At 48.0% G+C, this 21,331-nt stretch overlaps 1 protein-coding gene across 2 annotated transcripts in view; it reads left to right on the top strand.

Moving 5' to 3' along the window:
• The first annotated feature begins 11,125 nt into the window (after positions 1–11,125).
• Positions 11,126–21,331, top strand: part of FHOD3 (formin homology 2 domain containing 3) — a 494,793-nt gene continuing 484,587 nt past the window's right edge. The window contains exon 1 of one of the 2 annotated variants that reach the window (XM_065890566.1): positions 11,126–11,417. In XM_065890566.1, coding sequence (XP_065746638.1) covers positions 11,253–11,417 — 165 coding nt within the window. In that variant the 5' untranslated portion in view covers positions 11,126–11,252. The remainder of the gene's footprint in view (positions 11,418–21,331) is intronic. The other variant, XM_065890567.1, reaches the window with a different exon arrangement.

The following is a 21,331-nucleotide window of genomic DNA, read 5'->3' as shown; positions in this document are numbered from 1 at the left end:
TTTTCTTTGTTGGGAGATTTTTTGATTATTGATTTAGTCTCCATACCTGTTGTAGGTCTGTTCAGAGTTTCTATTTCTTCATGATTTATTCTTGATAGGCTGTAGGTTACTAGGAATTTATTTATTTATTTATTTTAAAGATTATTCAGTTCGTTGGAGTATAATTGTTTTTGTTTGTTTGTTTTGTTTTTTTTGGCTGTGCTGTGAGGCTTGCAGGATCTTAGTTCCCCAACCAGGGACTGAACCCATGCCCCCTGCAGTGGAAACACAGAGTCTTAACCACTGGACTGTCAGGCAAGTCCTTGTTCATAGTAGTCTCTTATGATCCTTTTTACTTCTGTGTCTTCAGAGTTGTAATATCTCTTCTTTCATTTCTGATTTTATTTATGAGTTCTCTCTTTTTTGTTCGTTTAGCTAAGGTTTGTAAATTTTATCTTTTCAAAAAACCCAACACAGTTTTTGTTGATTTCTCCTATTGTTTTTCTGTTTTCTATTTTTCTTACTTCTGCTCTGATCTGTTATTTCCTTCCTTCTGCTAACTTTGGGTTTAGTTCATTCCTCTTTTTCCAGTACCCTGTGGTGTAAAGTTAGGAAAGCCATATTTTTTATTAAACAAATTGCTTTGCTTTAAAAATTTTTAATATATTTTTTTGCGGTATGTGGGCCTCTCACTGTCGTGGCCTCTCCTGTTGCGGAGCACAGGCTCCGGATGTGCAGGCTCAGCGGCCATTGCTCATGGGCCCAGCCACTCCGCAACGAATCCGCGTCCCCTGCATCGGCAGGCAGACTCTCAACCACTGCGCCACCAGGGAAGCCCTTCCCTGGTGGCGCAGTGGTTGAGAGTCTGCCTGCCGATGCAGGGGACGCGGGTTCGTGCCCCGGTCCGGGAAGATTCCACATGCCGCGGAGCGGCTGGGCCTGTGAGCCGTGGCCACTGAGGCTGCGCGTCCGGAGCCTGTGCTCCGCAACGGGAGAGGCCACAACAGTGAGAGGCCCGAGTACTGCAAAAAAAAAAAAAAAAAAAAAGGAAAAAAAACCCACTATGAAAATAAACATTGTTCAAAATCTGTGGTGGGTACTGTGTGCCTCCCATCGTACTGGATGGTGGTCTTGAGGAAACGAAAAGCCACAGTTTCTGTATTCAGTGAGCTTGGTGGCTCCTATCAGGCAATCACCAGACCATGGTGCTTTGATGGAGGTCTAGGGGGCAAGGGCACATCTAGGAGTGAGGAGGTTGGCCCTAGGGAGAGGAGGGGAAAGCCCTGCAAAGATGGACAGTGCAGTACCATCTTTTCTCAGTGACAGAAAGCTGTCCAAGCTAATGCTGCCTGGTCTACTTCCACCCACAAATATCTCTGACCTCCAGGGTCTTCAGCAAGGGAAGAGGTGAAAATACCCTTTAGGACTATGTCCCAAACTTCCAGCGGTGGTGAGAGAAGTTAAGCTCTGCAAGGCCAGCTGCAGTGAGTAGCATTTGCTCTTTAGATTGACCCTGCCCTGGTTAGAAGAAGCCATTGGGGCCAAATGTTCCCCATCTTTCTCAGGTTCCTTTATCTAGCCAGTAAGCAGCCGAGGAGAGCACAGACTGCAGGGATCCAGTGGATCCAGAGATACACTGCTAGAACTGAATGCCAGCGGGCTCTTGAGGAGTGTTCTGATTGATGCAAGTGGCCTGCCGGGGACCCTGACAGTGGATGAAGGCTTCACTGGATGGGCAGTGTTTGGAGCACCTGATTTCTCCGAGAAAGGCTGAGGCTCATCTCACTGCAAGGAGAGTTCAGGGTGTAACTGGAAGCAGAAAGAAACCTAGGCTCCAGCTGACAGACACTTTCAGCCTGTTTTTTTCCAATTCTTTTTCTGGTGGGGCGGGGTGCTGACAGAATTAACTTCTATGTATCTCACTTTGCAGATCCCCAAATTAAAATCATGGCAAGCATCATCCCATGTGAGCAAGTTATTGAACATCTCTAAACCTCATCTGAAAAACCACAGTACTTTCCTCATAAAATTGTTTGAGAATTAAATGGGACATTTTGTGTTTACCACAGTGCCGCAATATAATTGTGCCTGAGTAAGCCACGTCTGCCACCTGGTGGCAACATTAGGTAAGTGCAGATTTTGTTCCTTCAAGCTGAAAAATTGTTCAGAGTGGGTCAGCAAATCCTAAACAGAAGGAAGGCAAACATTACGGCACTTCTGACTCCCTGCCTGCCTTTCTTAATGGACCAGCTCTGAGAAAAATTTCTATGCTGATGGTAGAGTCCTTTAAAAAGTTGGTTCTTAAAAAAAGTTGGTTCATGAATTAATTCTTGGTCAGATGAACTTTGAACCTATATTGCATCAACCATTTTTTTGAGGTTCCCTATTTTTCTCAGGATTTTAAAGGATGCCACTTTGAATTGGCAGTTCTATCCCTGTCTCTCTCTCTCCCTCCCTCCCTCCCCTCTTTTTAATGTATGGTACCTTCTGTCAGCAACAGATACAGGTTTTGTGGTCCCGAAGTTTGTACAGTTTTGAAGGAAAAGGATACAAATAAAAATTGGGCACAGAAGCTAACCTTTACTTGCATGAGAAAAGATGGGGCTTTGGAAGACGTCTGTTTCAGGTGAGTGGCCCTGAGCTGAGCTTCGTTACTTTTGCAATGACTTCACCTTTGCTTGGTTTTCTGGCTGCTCTTCTTTCCTGGTGCATTTTTTGCGGTACGCGGGCCTCTCACTGCTGTGGCCTCTCCCGTCGCGGAGCACAGGCTCCGGACGTGCAGGCTCAGTGGCCATGGCTCACGGGCCCAGCCGCTCCACGGCATGTGGGATCTTCCCAGATCAGGGCACGAACCCGTGTCCCCTGCATCTGCAGGCGGACTCTCAACCACTGCGCCACCAGGGAAGCCCTACTTTGTTCTTTTGAAGTTTACAGAATAAACCACATTTTATTCATTTTCTAAGGTAAACAGCCACATGAAGACCTGTCCTGGTCTTTTCTCTCCCACCTGTGGGTGGAAAATAATTTTTTTTTGTCATCACTCTGAAATAGTGACTTATGCTGGACACTGCTTGCTCCAGTTGGGACTGAGACCTATGGACAGACTTATACGTTTCTAGTTTTAAATTTTATAAGTAAGGATGCAGTTAACCTTTTGAACATAGCTATTTATATATTTACTTATTCGTTTATTTTTGCTTCTTTCAAATGATTTCCTAGGAACATGAGTGGGATTCCAGGATAATAGCTATGAGGGTATTGCTAGGTATTGTTATAATGTTTTCCAGTAGAAATGTACTGACTTATAACTGTAGTGTTTCAGTAGCATGCTGGACCAGGCATTTCAGGTTCCCTGGACTGGGGGTCCTGGATGTATTGTAAGAAAAATACACTCCATTTCTTCCTTGGTTTAGCCCATTTTTTTTTGTGGCAGGCAGCTTGTTAGCTCCAAGGTGGCAGCAGGCATAGTCTGAAGAAATGAGCCAGAGTGGCTTCAGGATTTGGAGAAGGTAGGAGTGTGCCTGGCAGTGGGAGATGGGGGAGGGTAAGTAAAACAGCAGAGTGGATGGAGTGATCCCACCCCTCCCCCCACCCAGTTCCAGTGAGGCTAACGAGGCCCCCTCCCAACATATGTGTGGCCCAAGGCAAAAGTTCAAATGGAGGCCCATAATGCATACATCTAAATATATTTAAAATTCATAAATCAAACAAAATGTTAAGTAAAATGTGCTCTTCCTACGTTGACAAATATACCTTCATAACGACTTGGAAGGACAGATCTGAATTTAGAATTCTGACTCCTTGGCACTCCACACAGGAAAAGGATGGCATGAGGAGAGCTGGCCAAGCCCCTGGTTGCCACCATAGCGGTATCCTTTCTCCTCCCACCCCTGAGACATGAACTCCAGAAGTGTGGCCACCAGATCCTGCACATCCAAACTCTGCCCATACCCCATGGCAAACAACCACTCCATAGCCTCTTCTTAGGCCAGGAAGCAGCAGGGGCCACCCTTAAGGGGATCACCCAGGGAAGAGACACACATAAGCATTGGAAATATGTTCAAGGTTATTTGGGCAGAGGGTTCTGTGGTTCCAGGTACCTGGAGACCAATCTCAAGAGAGAGCAACTTGGGTGCCAGGTGGGCATGAACACTTGGACCTATGGACTCCTTGCCTTTTAGGGAGGGGTGGGCAGAGTGAGGCTCTCTAATGCATGGCGCCTAAGGCAGGGGCCCCTCTTGCTCTGCGCTAAGAGAAGTACTGGTAAGAACTTTCCTGGATAAAGTAAATTACCCCAGAGAGAGGACCTGAAGATACTCGTGGAAAAAGCCATCTGTCCACCAGCTTGTTTGCAGTGAAGCCCACCAGGCAAAGTGCCTCTGTTATACCTCAAAGCTTCCAATCAGTTTTTTTTTTCTTTTTTCTGTACGCGGGCCTGTCACTGTTGTGGACTCTCCCGTTACGGAGCACAGGCTCCGGACGCGCAGGCTCAGTGGCCGTAGCTCACGGGCCCAGCCGCTCCGCGGCATGTGGGATCTTCCCGGATCAGGGCACGAACCCGTGTCCCCTGCATCGACAGGCGGACTCTCAACCACTGCGCCACCAGGGAAGCCCCCAATCATTTTTTAATATGAACTAACACCCAAGGATCACAGGAATTTAAGGATAAATTCTACTATAAAAGAAAAAGGCTGAAGGAGAGAGAAGGCAAAAAAACCCTCAAAGAACATAGAAACAGTACAACGAAATGAAAACTTTAGAGAAAATGTAATCAATAATATCAGGGAAATCCTGAAAACAAGAATAACACGGAAAATCAGAGAACAAGAAAAAAGTTCTTGAAAATTAAAAACGTGAATGCTGAAATTAAAAATTCAGAGGACTTCCCTGGTGGTCCAGTGGTTAAGACTCTGCGCTTTCAGTGCAGTGGGTACGGATTCCATCCCTGGTCGGGGAACTAAGATCCCACATGCCGTGTTATGCAGCCAAAAAAAAAAAAAAAGTAAAAAAAAAAAAAATTCAGTAAAAGAGAAGGAACAGGAACATATAGTTGAGAAAAATCACACAAAAATTGGAAAAAAATAATCAGAGAGATGAACAGGGTGGAAAAGTTAAGAAAATTAGAAGGTCTGTTTAGTGTCCAATATCCAAATAATAGGAGTTCCAGGAAGAACAAGCAGAGAAAACTGTGGAGAGGAAATTATCAAAGACATGATACAAGTACATTCCCACAAATCAGAGAACAGGATCCCTAGGATAGAAATAGCAATGGAGTCTCAATATGATGAATGAAAATGAACTCCCTCCGGGGTAATTTATCATGCAATTTCAATATATTGGGAATAACGAAAAGGTTCAAAATATTCCAGAGAGAGGGAAAAGAACATGTTACAAATACAAAGTAGGTAATCACCAGACCACACATCATCTCAATGGCAGTAATGAAGCAATGCCTCAAAATTGAGTGAAAATCATTTTCAACCTAGAATTATGTGTTGCAAAGACGACTGCAAGAGTCACTCATATGTGGGTAGTGATGCCTTTCTGCAATGTGACTTTGCTTCTCCTCCCATCAGGGAGTGGACTCTATTTCCCTGCTCTTTGAATCTAGGCTGGCCTTGACTTACTTTGGTTAAAAAAACAGTGGCAAATGTGACACAGCATAAACTCTGAGCTCAAGGTTCAAGAGACTCTGCAGGTTTTGCTGTTGAACTCTTAGCATGCTACCCTAAGACTGCCAATGGGAAAAAGCCAGGTCTAACTTACTGGATGGAGGAGGAGAGATCGCCTTAGTCAAGTCTACAAGTTCATCAGATACATCTTCTATCTTCCAAATTACTGTGGGCAATTGTTTTCTCACTACATAACACAGGTAACCATATTCCCAGTCTTCAGTAGTAATTTTCTTACCACTTTTCCTAGGACCTGGCTTCTTCACATGGTAGTTTCAAGTCCATATGCCGAAAGGGTGAGAGCAGATGCTGTAAGGATTCTTGAGGCCTAGGTTCAGAAGCCACATGGTTCCACCTCCAACATATTCTATCAAGGTAAGTCACACAGCCATCCCCATTCAAGCCGTGGGGAAATAGACCCCACCTTTTGATGGGAAAAGTGGCAAAGTCATATTGCAAAATGGTGGGGGGAAAAGGGGTGGGAAGGGATGTGGCCATCTTTGCTAACAAAACAACCACACCAAGGCAAGAGTGAGGATAGAGAATAAAAATACTTTCAGACATAAAATTTCTCAAAAACTTATGTTTTCTCAGGAAGCTACTGGGCTATGTATTTACAAAAACTGAGAATGTAAACCAAAAAACAATAGGACATGTGACCTGGGAACCAGGGGTTCCCACACAAGAGAGATGACAAGGAAATTTCGAGTAGGATAAGGCTGAGAGAGCCACATTCCAAATCAGAGCAGGAGGATGGAGGACTGCCAGAGGAATGCTTCTGGGAGTGATGTCTGAGGGGGAAAATATAGCATTGATAAATTATTTGACATTATTAAAAGAGGAGTTTTCAGAGCTGTTGCAGGATATGAGATCTAACCAGCTGCTCAAGAAAAAAATAAGCAACTGAAAAAAAATTGAGGCAAATATTAACTTCAGAAAAAACCAAAAAGTTGTACTAGAAAGGCCACGTAATCATGTGCACTATTTGACATAAAAGTGAACAACAGGGCTTCCCTGGTGGCGCAGTGGTTGAGAGTCTGCCTGCCAATGCAGGGGACGTGGGTTCGTGCCCCGGTCTGGGAGGATCCCACATGCCACGGAGCGGCTGGGCCCGTGAGCCATGGCCGCTGAGCCTGCGCGTCCGGAGCCTGTGCTCTGCAAAGGGAGCGTCCACAACAGTGAGAGGCCCGCGTACCGCAAAAAAAAAGTGAACAATAGTAACATAATAATGGGGAAGTGGTGTGTAATTTTAGCAGGTAAGAAAGTCAGTGTATTCTCTAAAATTCCTTGATCAAAGTAGAGCAGTGTCCTTATTATTTAGAAGTGAGTGCCTCTGGGAAGTGGGGTGGGATGTGGGTGACGACTGTAATACAGGGGCTGATAGTTTTGTTTTGTTTTTTCCGGTACGCGGGCCTCTCACTGTTGTGGCCTCTCCCGTTGCTGAGCACAGGCTCCGGATGCGCAGGCCCAGCGGCCATGGCTTACGGGCCCAGCTGCTCCGCGGCATGTGGGATCCTCCAGACCGGGGCATGAACCCGTGTCCCCTGCATCGGCAGGCGGACCCCCAACCACTGCGCCACCAGGGAAGCCCGGCTGATATTTTTTGTTATAACTTTTTATTACTCTTAACCTTTTAAACTAAGAGAAAGCATTACATTACTAAAACAGAATGATTTCAAAAAATACGTTGAGAAAAAAATTGGCTGTTAATCAGAGGAAAAATTTATTGCTAGGAGCAGTTTCAAGGGAGTTGTCAGGGCAGAAATCCTCAAAAGAATTGAGGATGACCTATATGATTAAATTTTTAAAAGGTTTCGTTTTAGATGCCAGTCGCTATTTGAAGTTTTAAAACTAAAATTGAGTAAGACAAATTCCAATCCTAAAAGTCTTACGGTTTGGTAGAGTAGGCATATGGGTAAGCAAGTATTTTCAGTGCAACATGAAAAGAGCTACCATAGCGACATGTAGAAAGTAATCTGAGACCACAGAGGAAAGAGAGACCGTTCTTGTCTGGGGTGAAGCTGGAGATGGCTCTCTAGAAGAGCTGATCTTAGAAATGTGCATTGGAGGATAAATGGATTCAGCTGGCCAACTAGCTAGGTATCAATAAAAGCATTTCAGGTTGAGAAGCTCACCATGAAAAATCTCAGCATGTCTAGGAAAGGGTAACAAGTTCAACGTGGCCAGGATGTGAAGTGGGGACTGACCAGAGGTGAGCCTGGAGCCTAAGAGTGGGGCAGATCTTAGATGGTCTTGTGGGTGATGCGAAGGGGTTTGGCATGTAAGGATTTTACCTTAAGATATGACACATCTAATGCACATTTAAGAATGATCACTGGTTCTGGGGAAGCCAGTAGAAGATCAAATGCAGGTTGCAAGACTGGGGAAGAGAGACTCATTAGAAGCCTAGCATAGGAAGTGAGGGCTAGACAGGGGGAGAGTTGAGAAATATTTCAAAAGCTGATTCAGTGACAGGTCATAGTGACCAACAGCAAGATCCAGGACGCAAGTTGACTTTGATGTTCACTCATTCATCAGACATTTATTGTGTCCTTTTCTGTGCTAGGCACTCTGCCAGGCACTGGGCTGGGGGTGGTGGTGGTTTAGGGTTGAATACCACATGGTCCCTGCCCTAGAGGAGCTTTCAGTTTAGTGGGAGCAGAGAGATGTATTAACAGTAACTGTAGCTGTGATGCTCTATTCTTAAGAGGAGAACAGAGCCCAGAGGGACTGAGAAGAAGCTGCCAAAGAGGGAGAAGGTAACCCAGAGTGGGTAGAACTAATGAAGCTGAGAGGAAGAGAGTTTGGGAAAGGAGTGGTCCATAGTGACAGATGCTGCCGAGAAGGTGGGTAGCAGAGCTGAGGTGTTCCCCAGACAAGGCAATTAGGATGGCACTGATGATCTCAGAACAGCAGGGAGGGCTGCCCGCCAGGTGGTGAGATAGTCATCCTCACCAGCAAAGAGGTGGTGAGGATGCTGAGAAATGAATATAGCTCTTTCGTTCAGAAGCTGGTCAGGAAGTGAAGAAGAGATAAGCTACTGAGAGGCAAGCTTCATAAAGATGTAGCTTTTAAGATGGAAAACACTTGAGTATTTATTCTCATCAGGACCAGCTACATGACTTGTGGATCCCAGTGCACAATGAAAATTCGGGTCCTCTTGTTAAATCATTAAGATTTTTTTTTTTTTTCTTGCGGTACGGGGGCCTCTCACCGTTGTGGCCTCTCCCGTTGCAGAGCACAGGCTCCAGACGTGCAGGCTCAGCGGCCATGGCTCACGGGCCCAGCCGCTCCGCGGCATGTGGGATCCTCCTGGACCGGGGCACGAACCTGTGTCCCCTGCATCGGCAGGCGGACTCTCAACCACTGCGCCACCAATCATTAAGCCTAAATCATTAAGAATTTTAAGACATTAAGAATTTTAAGACGCCCTAAATCATTAAGAATTTTAAGACAGCAACAGCAGAGTGTGAAACCAGTGTGGGGCTCTTCTAAGTGCGGGGATCTCTGTGACTGCCCAAGTTTCATGCCAGGAAGCCAGTCCTGATTCTCAGGGGAAGGAGCCCAGGAAGGAAGGAAGAAGGAGGCTAGATCAGTGACAAAGCAACTGGGAAGAGAGGGACTCAGTGTCCAGATGGAGGTAGAGCCTTGAGCAAGAGGAAAATCAGGGCTTTGGTCATCTTCTGAGATGGAGGAGGTGTAGGCTGGAGATGGAAGATGGAGAGGAGGGAGTGCTGGAAGGGGAGGACTTCACACCGGAGACATGATTTTCTTTACTGAATAATCTGTAGGTAGAGGAAAGTGGCAGAAGTGTGTGGCAGCCTGAGAGGAGTGGGAGGCCGCACTGAGCAGTGCTGAGGAACCTGGGGTGTATAGGTCATTGAGAGTGACTATTGCCAGCAGGCACTTGGCGGATGGGGAGGGAGCAACCTAGGGACTGACAGGTGAGGCCGGGAAAGTGGTACAGTAAGGAGGCCTCTGAGCTGATGGGGTGGCATTCATGTTGGGACAGAGATGAGAAATGAGGCCACCAGAAAGACTGGACGGCTCCCTCACTGAGAAGGGGTGAACGTCGTGGTGAAAATGGGAGGGTAGGAAGTGGGGGTCAAAGGAATGGGATTTTCAGGTTTAGTGTTCTGGCGAAGAGCTGATGGTGAAGTTGGTGTACTGGCCCGTCTAAAGGACTCATGCAGAGAGATGATTAGCAAATGCAAGGAGAACTAGAAGTTCTGCTGGAATGAGCAGGTGTCATGGATCATTGTTATTTTAAGAACAGGCATAAGCCTCACGAGTGACGGGGAGGTTCCATAGAGAGAGAAGGTTAAAGGTGCGGGTGAAGAGGCTAAGTATGGGATGCGTGTTTCTTGCCTTGAAGCCAGAAGAAAAGGAGAGAGACATGTTCTAGAGCCGTCTTGTGAAGACGCGGATGTGAGAGCGATTGGGTATATTCCATAAGACCTACTTAAGATACAGGGAGAACCGCGGCCTTGGCCACAGCCTGGTAATGGAGAAAACCGGGAGTTCTTATTGGAAACGAAGGGGGTCACCCTTGAGCAGCCAGGAGTCTCGAGGCTCAGGCAGGCCAAGGCGGGCAGGCTGCAAACCTTCCCTGCAAGTCCCTCGGTTGCCAGCGGGTCCCTAGCTCTCTGCCGGCTCCGTGCAATTCGGTGACCTCGCCGGAAGCGCCCCCCGCGGCCCCACTAGCTCCGTTTAGGGCTTTCGGAGACCTAACTGGCTAAGAGGCCGCAGTCATGCCGAGGGTCAACCAGGGCGTCAGGCCTGGCGCTGGGGTGTCGAAGCGGAGCCTCGCAGCTCCCCAGGCCTCCCGCCTGGCGCCCCCGGGCTTGTCTCTTAAGAACAGCTACCAGGGTTCGCCGGTTCACCCTCCTCCTTTGTAGTTTCCTTCTCCCCAAGGGAAACCTCCCCCGGAACCCTCGCCAGGGCTCCAGGTGCCTGCCACCACCCCGCTTGCTTGCCGGGGGCCGGCTTCCTCGCCTCCTGGAGCCCAGCTGGGGTTTTCCGAGTCCAGGCAGCGGGAGCCCGGCCGCCGCCGCCTTCATCTGGAAAGAGTTAAGCCCTCTCCCAGATGGATAAGAAGCCAGGGGACGGCTATGCCCCCGCCCCGCCCCCATACCCCGGTTCCCCGAGCCCCGAGGGGTGCAGCTCGGCCGGGGCTCCCTCGGTCTCGGGGCGCACGTGCAGCCGGCGGCCCAGGCGGTGTCCGCGCTGCTGGGGTCTGCCCGCCGGGGGTCGGGGGGTTCTCCGCCCCGCCGCCGCCGCCGCCGCCGCCAGCGGACTTGGCGCAGGGCAGCGGATACTGCACGAGCCATCCTCCCTTTCCTGTTCCACGCGGCGGGTCGCGTGGGTCTCGGCGGCAGCCGGGCGGGCACAAGGGGGACGCCGGAGGGGAGGAGCCGGAGAGCGAGAGGAAGGAGGGGGCCCGCCGGCCCCGCCCCCGCCCCGCCCCCCGCGGCTGGAGCCTGTGAGCCCGCGAGCCAGCGAGCTGCGGCCGCGGCCTCCACTGCTCGCGGTGACCCCGGCGTCCCGGTCCGCGGCCCCGCAGATCCCGGGGCCCGCGCCCCCCCGGGGCAGGGATGCATCATGGCCACGCTGGCTTGCCGGGTGCAGTTCTTGGACGATACGGACCCTTTCAACAGCACCAACTTCCCCGAGCCCAGCCGGCCGCCGCTGTTCACGTTCCGCGAGGACCTCGCGCTCGGTACCCAGCTGGCCGGGGTCCACCGGCTGCTGCGGGCGCCACACAAGGTACGGCCCGGCGCGGGAGGGCTGGGCCCCCGGGACGCAGCCCCTGCTGCGGGGCGCGCCGGGGTAGGGGCGCCACGGGCAAGCTGGGCTGGGCGCAGCCGAGAGACAAGCGCCCAAGGGCAGACCTCCCCCCTCTCCGTTAGGCAGAGGGGTCCGGGCGCCCGCCGGCTGGCTCGGGTTCTCCTAGGCCAGCGAGGAGGACAGCCCCGCGTTCCGGCCCGGAGCGGGGGCGGGGGGGGGGGCGGCGGACTGGGCAGAACAGGTGCGGCGCCGGTCGGAGGCGGGATGGAGAAGGTTCCCCGCGCCGCGCCGTTCGCTCGGCCGGGTGGGCGGGGTGGGGCTCGGACGCCGGCAGTCGGTCCCCGCACCCGGGCGGGCGCCGAGCGGCGCGCGGAAAGAACCCAGGCCCCGGGGGGCTCTGGTCCTTCGCAGAGGAGACCCGAGCGACGCGCGGGACGAAACCTCTCAGGCCTCTGGGGCCGCTGCGGGCGGCCGTGCGACCCTCGCGACAAAGCACGCTTCCCGGGGACACCTCTCCTTCCTCCCCTGCGGGGCACCGCGGAGGGCGCCGCCCGCGCGCTACGATAGTGCTCGGAGCAGCCCCTTTTCCTTAGAAGAAGCAGGTGGCCTGGGGGACCTTGGAGGAGCAGTGGCTGTGGGAGGAGGGGCGGGGGCGCGGAGGGGCGGCGCGCGCACAGAGCCCCAAATGAGTGTCCCCTGGGAAGAATGGCTTCTCAGTCCACCCGATAGTTTTTTTTTTTAACCCTTTTCAGGGCAGGCATCTTGCAAAGTGTGTGCTGCGAAGAGCTGGGCGTTGAAAGCCAAGCATTTAGTTACCCAGGAGAGCCCTTTCTCCCACTTAGTGACTGCACCTTGAAGAATTACTTCCCCGGTACATTTGTATTTTGGCTTAGGGTTCATATCAGAGCTTGTAGATGATTTATTCCTTGAGGATCAACACTGATAAATATTTGGAAGAGATAACCCTTGATGCCAAAAAGAACAAAATCGATTTAAAAAAATTTTTTAGACTTCTGTATGCTGTTCACCTGCCTTGGAAATAGAGAGGGAGGTTGGTGTGGGTACTGGTGAACATTGGCAGTGGCGTCTATTATATCACTGCTTCTCCCCGCCCCCCGCCCCCCGCCCCCGCCTCCCAAACGCCACTTCTTAATGAGTAACCTGTCTTCAGGAATGAGGAATGGGGCAGTTCTGTCTCCTTTTCTCTGTGCTGGTGCAGGATGGATACAGTCACTGCTCCTGGGAACCTCTCTGGCCATAAAAGGTTGGACTGGGAGAATGATGTTTTTATTGTGGACTCAGCTTATCAGAATCACTTTTGTCGGTTATTTGGTTCTACTCAACCAGTGGGTTCAGTTAAGCGTTTTCGAAGGGCTTCTTCAGCATCATGGTTATTTCATTCATTATGGTCTCTGATTACAGTGATCTTTTGTTGAAACCACAGAAGACTCATAATTGTGGCCCTGTGACCTTGAAGTACTTTCCTTGGATTTCAAGCCCTGTGTACACCGGCTGACCTTTCAAGCTGGAACCTGAAGTACATTTTTATGTTTCCATGGAATAGCCCCATAGCCTTGATCCAGTGTTCCTGGTCTCGTAGGAGATCCTGATGCTCCAGCATTACACCACCCCCTCCACTGCCCCCGACCCCCTAGAAGCCACAGCACAGCAGTTGCCCTGGCTCACAGGACTTTCTGAGATGGCCCTTGTAGAATAAATGGAACCCAAATACGTCCCACAGAGACCCTTCACTCCTTGTCCTGTGGGAGGCCCAGCCAGCCTCAGTCTGAGTCTTTTGCCTGCAGACCCTTGCAGTATAGTCAGATGTTTGGCATTGTTTTTCACATCTAGAGCCGACTGATTGGCTAGTTCTATTAGCAGCGTTCTGTAAAGGAGAATTCAGGGCATCTATGTGCCTAGGTGCACATTTATGTTGTAAAATCCTAGTTAATTTTCAGCAGGGAATCTGCTGGGTTGGATGACGCATCTGTGATAGAAAGAGCCAATGAGTTTTGAGCACTTGGTATGTAGGTTTGTACTCTATTAGGGATGTCAGTGCAGGATCTCATTTAATATTACACACATCTGTGAAGTGCAGACTTTTACTATACCTATTTTACAGATGAGGAAACTGAGGCAGAGAGCAATTAAATAACCTAGTTTCTCTGTTAGGAGTGGGGAGCTGAGATTCAAACCTTGTCTGTGCAGCTTGAGACTCCACTGCTGTTCTGCTCCCTGGACCAGCTGTTTGGCTGTGGGCAGAAGCCGCATCTCCTCGGACTTCCATTCCATTAACTTGGGGAGTTTCCTGAATCAGCTTCCTAGGCCAGGTACTTTTTGGCCTGGGGCAGGTGTTACAAGCATGAGTAAGAGCCTTGAGACAGAATTCCAGCCTGGTAGGGTTCACAGTCAGAGGTGGGAACAAATAGTTTCGCTAACAGTGAGGGAATGGGCAAGCCCCCGCCATGGATAAGGTTTCCATGTCCCACGGAGCCCAGCCTGGCAAGAGGAGGCGTTCCTGGGGCAGGGGGCGTTCTGGGTGGTGAGAGGGGAGAAGCGTGATTGTGAAACATGCAGACACTCCCAGCGTCCTCAGCCATCCTGCCTGGGGGTGTAGACTTTTGCTTGAAGGAGATGGCACACCCAGCAAAGCGTGCAGGGCCTAAGTGAGCGGCTGGATGAATTTTCACTAAGTGAACACACCTGTATAACAAGCCCCCTAAAAGGCCCCTGCAGAGGGTCTTAATTTGTAAAGCTCCCCTAGAGATTCTCCTGTGCTGGGAACCTTTGAACTGGTTAACCTCTTAGGTCCTTTCCAGCCCAAACTTGAGTCTATGCATCTTTTCCTAACCTAATGAAATATGTATACACTTATCTCATGTTTGCTGACTCCATTTGAAGTTAGTTGTTCATTTAAACCATTGTCTTGGACAAAAACAACATGTGCTTATAATGCTTTATCATTTTTTCCCCAAGCTGCTAGACTGAAAAATAAAAAACCACCCCAGCTTTTTATAGTAGTTCTAAGAGAATAATTCAATAAATGATTAGTCTGATAACAAAAGGGTCAGAACAGGTACCGTATTCTCACTGAGGGAGATGTTTATTTTGGTGGTTATATGTCTTATCTGGACTATGTGAGGCCTTTTGTTTTCAAATGCTGCATAAACAGGTGTTTATTTCTGGTTCAGTGTCTTAAGAAGAAAAATAATTGTAATTACAGGACTTATAATTTAGAAAAAACTGTGCAGTAGAATTAATAGAATCCTAGACCTTTCAAAGCTGAGACGTCTTTGGATTGTTTGACACCAAAAGTGAAGGTTCTAAGGACTCTTGCTTCTTTTTGATAGGCAAAACTGGAATTGTGGTGGTACCAAAAAACTGGTAACTAGCTCGCGTGTCAAAACAGCAATTATGACCTAGTAATTTAATTCAGGGAATGTTTCCGTGGCTGCTGCGGACCAGAGAGTAGAATAATAACAGTTCCCAGGTCCTGGCCACGTGCCCAAGCCAAGCACCGTCCCAGACACGCACCGTCTTGCCGAGCCTGCGGCCACCCCGTGGGTCGGGCGCTGGTACTGTTGCATCTCACAGCAGAAGAGCCCAAAGCACAAAAAAGTCGGTGGGCCATGTGAGTGGGACATTCCAGAGCTGGCATTTGGCACCAGGTCTGAGCCCTTAATGACTCTACTACTTTTGTGTCTTGAGTTTTTTCCTTCCAGGCAGCCTGCCCACGTCTCAGAGTTCCATGCTCTCATTGGATTAGCCTTGACTGTGCCCTGTTCATTCCTTTCTCACTACCTTTGTCTTTGTGGTTCCCTTGCTGCCTCAGCTATCCCACCTGTCAGATAGCCAGTTGCTGGGAGGATTAGAACCTTGGTCCTCTCAGTGTGGGCTGGGCATCACCTAGGCTCTTAGAAATGCACTCTCAGGCCTCCCCAGACCTGCTGGAGCAGAATGTGCATTTCCCCGAGATGCCTTGGTGATTCCTGTACACACTGCAGTCTGAGCAGCATGGATTAGAGGTCATTTAGGTCAGACTCAGTACAGGGCTAGGAGGGTTCTCTCTGTCTCCCCTGTTCACAGATAACTTCCTCGAGGGTAAAGACCTGGGCTGTCCAGTTCTCCAGGGTTCTCCTGGAAGCTGAGCAGTGCTAAGATGGAGTGTGCACTAAGTTGATTGATGGGCGTTAGTTTTAGAACACAAATCCACTGGTATTATTGCTCTAATGAATTTCCACCTTAATCCTCTTAAGGGACACATCTGTTTGCTACATTACATTAAGATTTTTTAAAGATGAGGTCATTAGTAAAGTTGGCAAGTGTGTTGTGTCACATAGCATCTTAGGACAAAACTGTTTAAGAATGTTGTATGAACAGCTAAGAGTGTCTCCGTGCAAGCTGAGTTGAATCCAACTGTACCGTAATTAGCTCAGTTGGTTGGAGCCGTGCTATTGAGATCAGGATCATGGGATTGAACCCTTTATGGGTCAGTTGGCTTTGCTTCATGCATGGCCACAGACCGCATCGGTAACGCAGCTAGACATCCAGCAGGTGCTGTCCTGGCTCCCTGCAAGGGTTTGGGTTGGGGTGGCCTGGTAGAAATCTTTGGGGGCAAAGGGCTAACATATAATGAGCTTGTGCTGGGCACTGTACTGTGGGCCTCGGCGAATAACTTCACTGACCCTCACAAGAGTTCTAGCAGACAGACAATGGTATCTCCAGTTAACAGATGGGGAAACTGAGGCACAGGGAGGTTAGGCAGGTTATCTAAGGTCACACTGCTTTTAAGTGGAGGAGCTGGGATTTAAGGTCAAGTCTTTTTTTCCTCCAGGGTTTGTAGCCAACTGTGTCCCGTTATTAGAAAACCAGCAGAGCACATGCTTTCTGTGCAGGGGGAGGGGTGGGGGGAGGGGGCTGACTGCATTGCCTTTTCACGCTGCTGCCTGTCACAGTTTGTGACTTAAATGGTTGTGCTCTGGTTGTCCTTCCAGTGTAGAAGCTCTGGGAGTCTGTGCCTCTTGTCCTTAGAGTCCAACCTGCTTCCCTCTGGAAAACAACAGGACTGCCTTTGCCCTCCTCTGGACTCTGAAATGTTAGTTTTTAGTGGTGGCAGATTTAAAACTGATTAACATGCTAAGGCCAACTCAGGAGCACCCCTCCCCCAGCCTCCTTTCCCCTCCATGGTTTATTTCTCTCTGAAGATGAAACTTTTGAACCTTGGAAACCTTTCTGTCCTCAGACAGAAAACAGTCACCACTCCTGCAACCTCCACACTGTGTCACCTGCAGGTGATGGCCCTGTTTACTGTGGCCAGCTCAGGAATGTCCCCGATTTAAACCTGGCTTTCTAGTCCATGTAGCTGGTTCCGCGTCTGTGGGGCATTTTCAGTCTTGGGTTTGTCAGCATCTGGTCCTTTCCAGAGACAATCAGACTGCTTTTTGTTTTGTTTTGTTGTTTTAGCTATTTTATTGGGATGTGTTTCTGTGCCTTGTTCTGAGCTAAGTAAGAAAGAATGGGGGAAATTAAGTTATAGTGAATGTTAAGCCTCACCACAGGGATGTAATCAGCAAAATACAGATTGTGGGAAATTATAGTTTTACCAACAAATACATTGTAAAGGAAAAAAAGATGGAGATGGAAGGAAACCTTAGATTAAAAGAGATTTAAGAGATATATCAACCAATTGCAATGTGTGGCTCTAACTGGACATTGATTCAAACAAACACATTGTAGGGAATTCCCTGGTGGTCAAGTGCTTAGGACTCCGCGCTTTCACTGCCAAGGGGGTGGGTTCAATCCCTGATCGGGGATCCCCATAAGCTGTGCGGCCAAAAAAAAAAATTGTAAATAAATATTTGAGACCATTGGGGAAACCTGAATAGCGACTTTTTGATATTAAAAATTGTTGAAGTTAAATTAATAAAAAAATAAAAAGTTAAAACAAAATTAATAAAGATCTTTAACATTAAAATTATTAAAGTGTGATAATACTACTGTGTTATGTTTAAGGAAAAGTCTGTATCTTTCAGAGATACATACTGACATAGTTACAGATGAAGTTATATAATGTCTAGAATTTGCTTCAAAATAATCTTGGATGAGGGGCAGGTAAATAGGTGGGTGAGTGTATAGAGGGAACAAGACAGAATTTGAGTTAAAGCTGGATTATAGGTCTTTGGGGGAGTCATTATACTATTTACTGTACTTTTGCATACGTTGAACTTTTTTTTTTTAATAAAATAGCTAAAAAAATTAGGTTATGAGTTCTGATGTTCCCTTTGGGATCAGCGTCCTTTCATTAAGTGTCACCGTGTTTCTTTAGTGTGTTTGCTGTGGCTGAGATAGCCAATCAGTAAATTTTTTGTAGTGCCTCCACTGATACCTTCCTTCCCACCCTGATAGTCGTGTTCTCCTTAGGATTTTTGAAAAAAAAAAAAGGACATCGGTCTTTTAATGTTCAGAGTACCTTTCTCGGCTCAGTCAATTCCAATGATGAACTCAGCGGTCATCAGTTACATAAACTGTTAGTTTAGTAAAAAGTGTTAGGGTAGAGATATTATACACGGAGCACATGCATCTAAATTTTTATCACTAAACTGAGAAGTTGCTAAGGCTGTAACTAACGATATCAATATAAAAGTGCTCAGTTTCCCAGTGGCTCTTGGAGGCTGTGACATGCTTGCTTGGCCACCCCGGGGGTCGTGCCCCATTCCTAGTGAGTCAGCTTGGCCTCCATCTTCAGTATGCCTCGAGAGGGTATCTCAGAATGCAGTGAATGCAGTGATGGTGTAATGCATTTGAAGATGTAAGTTGATTGTATACCTTGGCACTCAGCATCACGGGCAACTTTTGATTTTAGCTCATTCAAAAAATAAAGTTACCACACATCAGCAAAATTATCTATACACCCAGAAGTTTGTCTATTTTTAGACCCACGTAGTGACAAACAGAATCTGCACTGCATCTATATGGAACTTGGAAACATACCTGCTCTTCCCCACTTAGATTTGGAGCCTAGAAATTAAAAAGTTGGACTCCAAGGGAGGATGTTTACAACTTAATGTTAGAAAAAAAAGAAATCTCAAAATTGTTGAAGATGTTGAGAAAAGGGAAAATGTTAAAGAACTTGCAATTCAATACAGACTAATACTCCTAGGTTTGGCAAGAATGACACAGAAAAATTAGTTTGTGGGTCACCTCATCAAATATTTTTAGCATTCTTGGAAAGAGGAAAACCCAGAAGAAGACTTTTTTGTTATTGATTAGGCTACTTGGACTCTTCATACACTGGTGTTACAGCAGGGAATGAAATGCCAGGGTCTTAACCGGAGTGCACAGGTCAAGCCAAAGATAATTGTGAAGTTCTCAGAATAGAAGGTAACTAACTGATGCATCTTCTCACTGATTTATCAGATCCCAAGAGTGGCTTGGGGTTCATAGCAAATGCCGATGGGCAAACACTCCTGAGTGGCCAGATGCTGACGTGTTTAGAGCAGGCTGGAGACAGAGCAGTGGGTCCTCAGAGAGGACATGAGAAGGAGGTCCTTCTGGCTCAACTAGGGTCATACACAGCACTGCAGCCATTCACCCGGTTGCCTAAAACTGGCCACAATTTTGACTAAAGAAGTTTATACCAATGACATTTGTTTTATCTGTGATTTGAGGTCACCTTCTCCAACCCTCCCCTGGTTATAATTGATTAATCCGAGTTGATGGTAACATCCCTCACAATTCATGAAAAGCATGAGTGAACGGTGGTACTGGGGTGGAGACAGCTGGTTTAAGCAGTGCTTCCCCCCCGCCCCCATATCTGTAGTTTTATTAAATGAAAACAAAATTTACTATTAATTGTGCTACAGCCTGGGAACCTAGCTTTTAACCCTTAAGACCATTGTGAGGGCACTTCCGTCTGGTCCTCTGATTTCATCATGGAGGCTGCAGGCAGCTGGGGGGTGCAGGTGCTCGACCCCCGGGGAAGCAGCCGTCTGAAGACTGGGTATTGAGTCACTCGGAGCACAGTCTCCACTGCCTCCCCGACTTCCGTTGCATCCACAGCCTCGAGGGGGTGTTTCTGGCCTCCCTGCTCCCCTATCTAGCAGTGTGTTCTTGGTCTAACACCCCTCTCACTGTCTCACTGTAGTTTACAGCAAGTCTTGATGGGGCAGGGTGAAGGTTCCCTCCTTGCCTTGGAACATGGCCATTAATAGGAAAAAAGTAAAAGGTTAGAGATAGGGTCCATTCAGTGTTTTTTTTTTTTTTGTGGTACACGGGCCACTCACCGCTGTGGCCTCTCCCTTTGCGGAGCGCAGGCTCCGGACGCGCAGGCTCAGTGGCCATGGCTCACGGGCCCAGCCGCTCCGCGGCATGTGGGATCTTCCCGGACCAGAACACGAACCTGCATCGGCAGGCGGACTCTCAACCGCTGCGCCACCAGGGAAGCCCCCATTCAGCGGGTTTTAATGTGAGGGAACAGCCCAGGAATCAGGCCTGTGTGATTGGCTAAAGAGGAAAGAGAGAGCATGTCACTCCTCTGCTCTAAAACCTCACTCAGGCCCCCTGCCATTCAGGGTTACTCCGAAGCCCTTGAGTGTCTGGCCTGCTGCTCCATGAGGGCTGGTTGCTTGGTTTACTGGTGTAGCTCTAGAGCCTGGAACAGTGCTTGGTACATCATGTGTATACAGTAAATAGGTGTTGAATGAGTGAATTATCATACACTTTAGAGTTGGAGGGAAAAAAGAGCGGTCTCCTTACCCCAGCTGTCTCCATGCAGAAGTCCCTTCTGTAAAGCCTCTGGTCAAACACATTCTAGCTGCTTCTTCATGTATGATAGAGAGAAGTTGGTCCCCTCCTTTCAAGTATGGCATTTATCCATTTTTGAACTTTATTTGCTGGACTTTATTCTTTACTTGTCCCTGATTTTCACCTGGAAAGGTGAATCCTCATATCCCCACAGATGGGGATGGAAGTGGGTCAGGACCATCAACTGGCTGACTGAGCCCAAGAGAGGATGGAGATAGGATGGATAAGGCAGAAGAACCATGACCTCAGGGTTTGGTAAGTAGAGTGACCTGGGACCTGGGACCTGCAGGTAGTGCCTGGAGGGAGTTGCAGGAAGTTTGTATACTTTTCCCTGTGGTGGCAGAAGTAAAAAGCCGCTTTCTTTTCACGTTAAAGCTGAGTCATCTGGATTGTTTTTGTTACTCAAATCAGTGTATGTATCTTGATATGTATATGGTCTGGTACCCTAAGGCATCTTCACACTTGCAGTTCCATTTTACTGTGAACTTAAAACTGTTCGTCTGGAATCAGGGAGACGTTGCTGGGGAGAGATCACGGCTAACAAAGCTAGGTTCAATGAGAGAAAGGCCAGGAAGCAAGGAGTCTACCCTTATAAAACAGACAAAGCATCTGTTCCCATCACAGAATGAGCACGTGTATAAATTTTGAGACTACAGAAAAGCACACTGAAGAAATAGAAATCATTTCCTTATTACCCAGAGGGAACCACTCAACACTTTTGCGTCTTACCAGAATTAAAATATATAATGTTTTCAAACATTTATAATGTTTTAAATGTTTGATAAAAATATAAATATCTGAATACTTTCCCAAGTCATTAAATATTCTTGGAGTGTATCATCTTTAATGACAGCATGGTGATCCAGCCTGTGCATGTACTATGGCCCAGATGTAAGCATTGTTCCCATGCTCTGTGAGGGAAAGGGCTCTGTCTTCTTCAATGTTTATTTCTCCTGTGCTTGGTCCTTTTTTTTTTTTTTTTTTTTTAACATCTTTATTGGAGTATAATTGCTTTACAATGGTGTGTTAGTTTCTGCTTTATAACTAAGTGAATCAGCTATACATATACATATATCACCATATCTCTTCCC

Source organism: Phocoena phocoena, chromosome 13 (genome assembly GCF_963924675.1).
Source record: "Phocoena phocoena chromosome 13, mPhoPho1.1, whole genome shotgun sequence".
NCBI classification, from domain to species: domain Eukaryota; kingdom Metazoa; phylum Chordata; class Mammalia; order Artiodactyla; family Phocoenidae; genus Phocoena; species Phocoena phocoena.
Note: the sequence above shows the minus strand (reverse complement) of the source record. Positions and strands in the feature narration are given on the sequence as shown.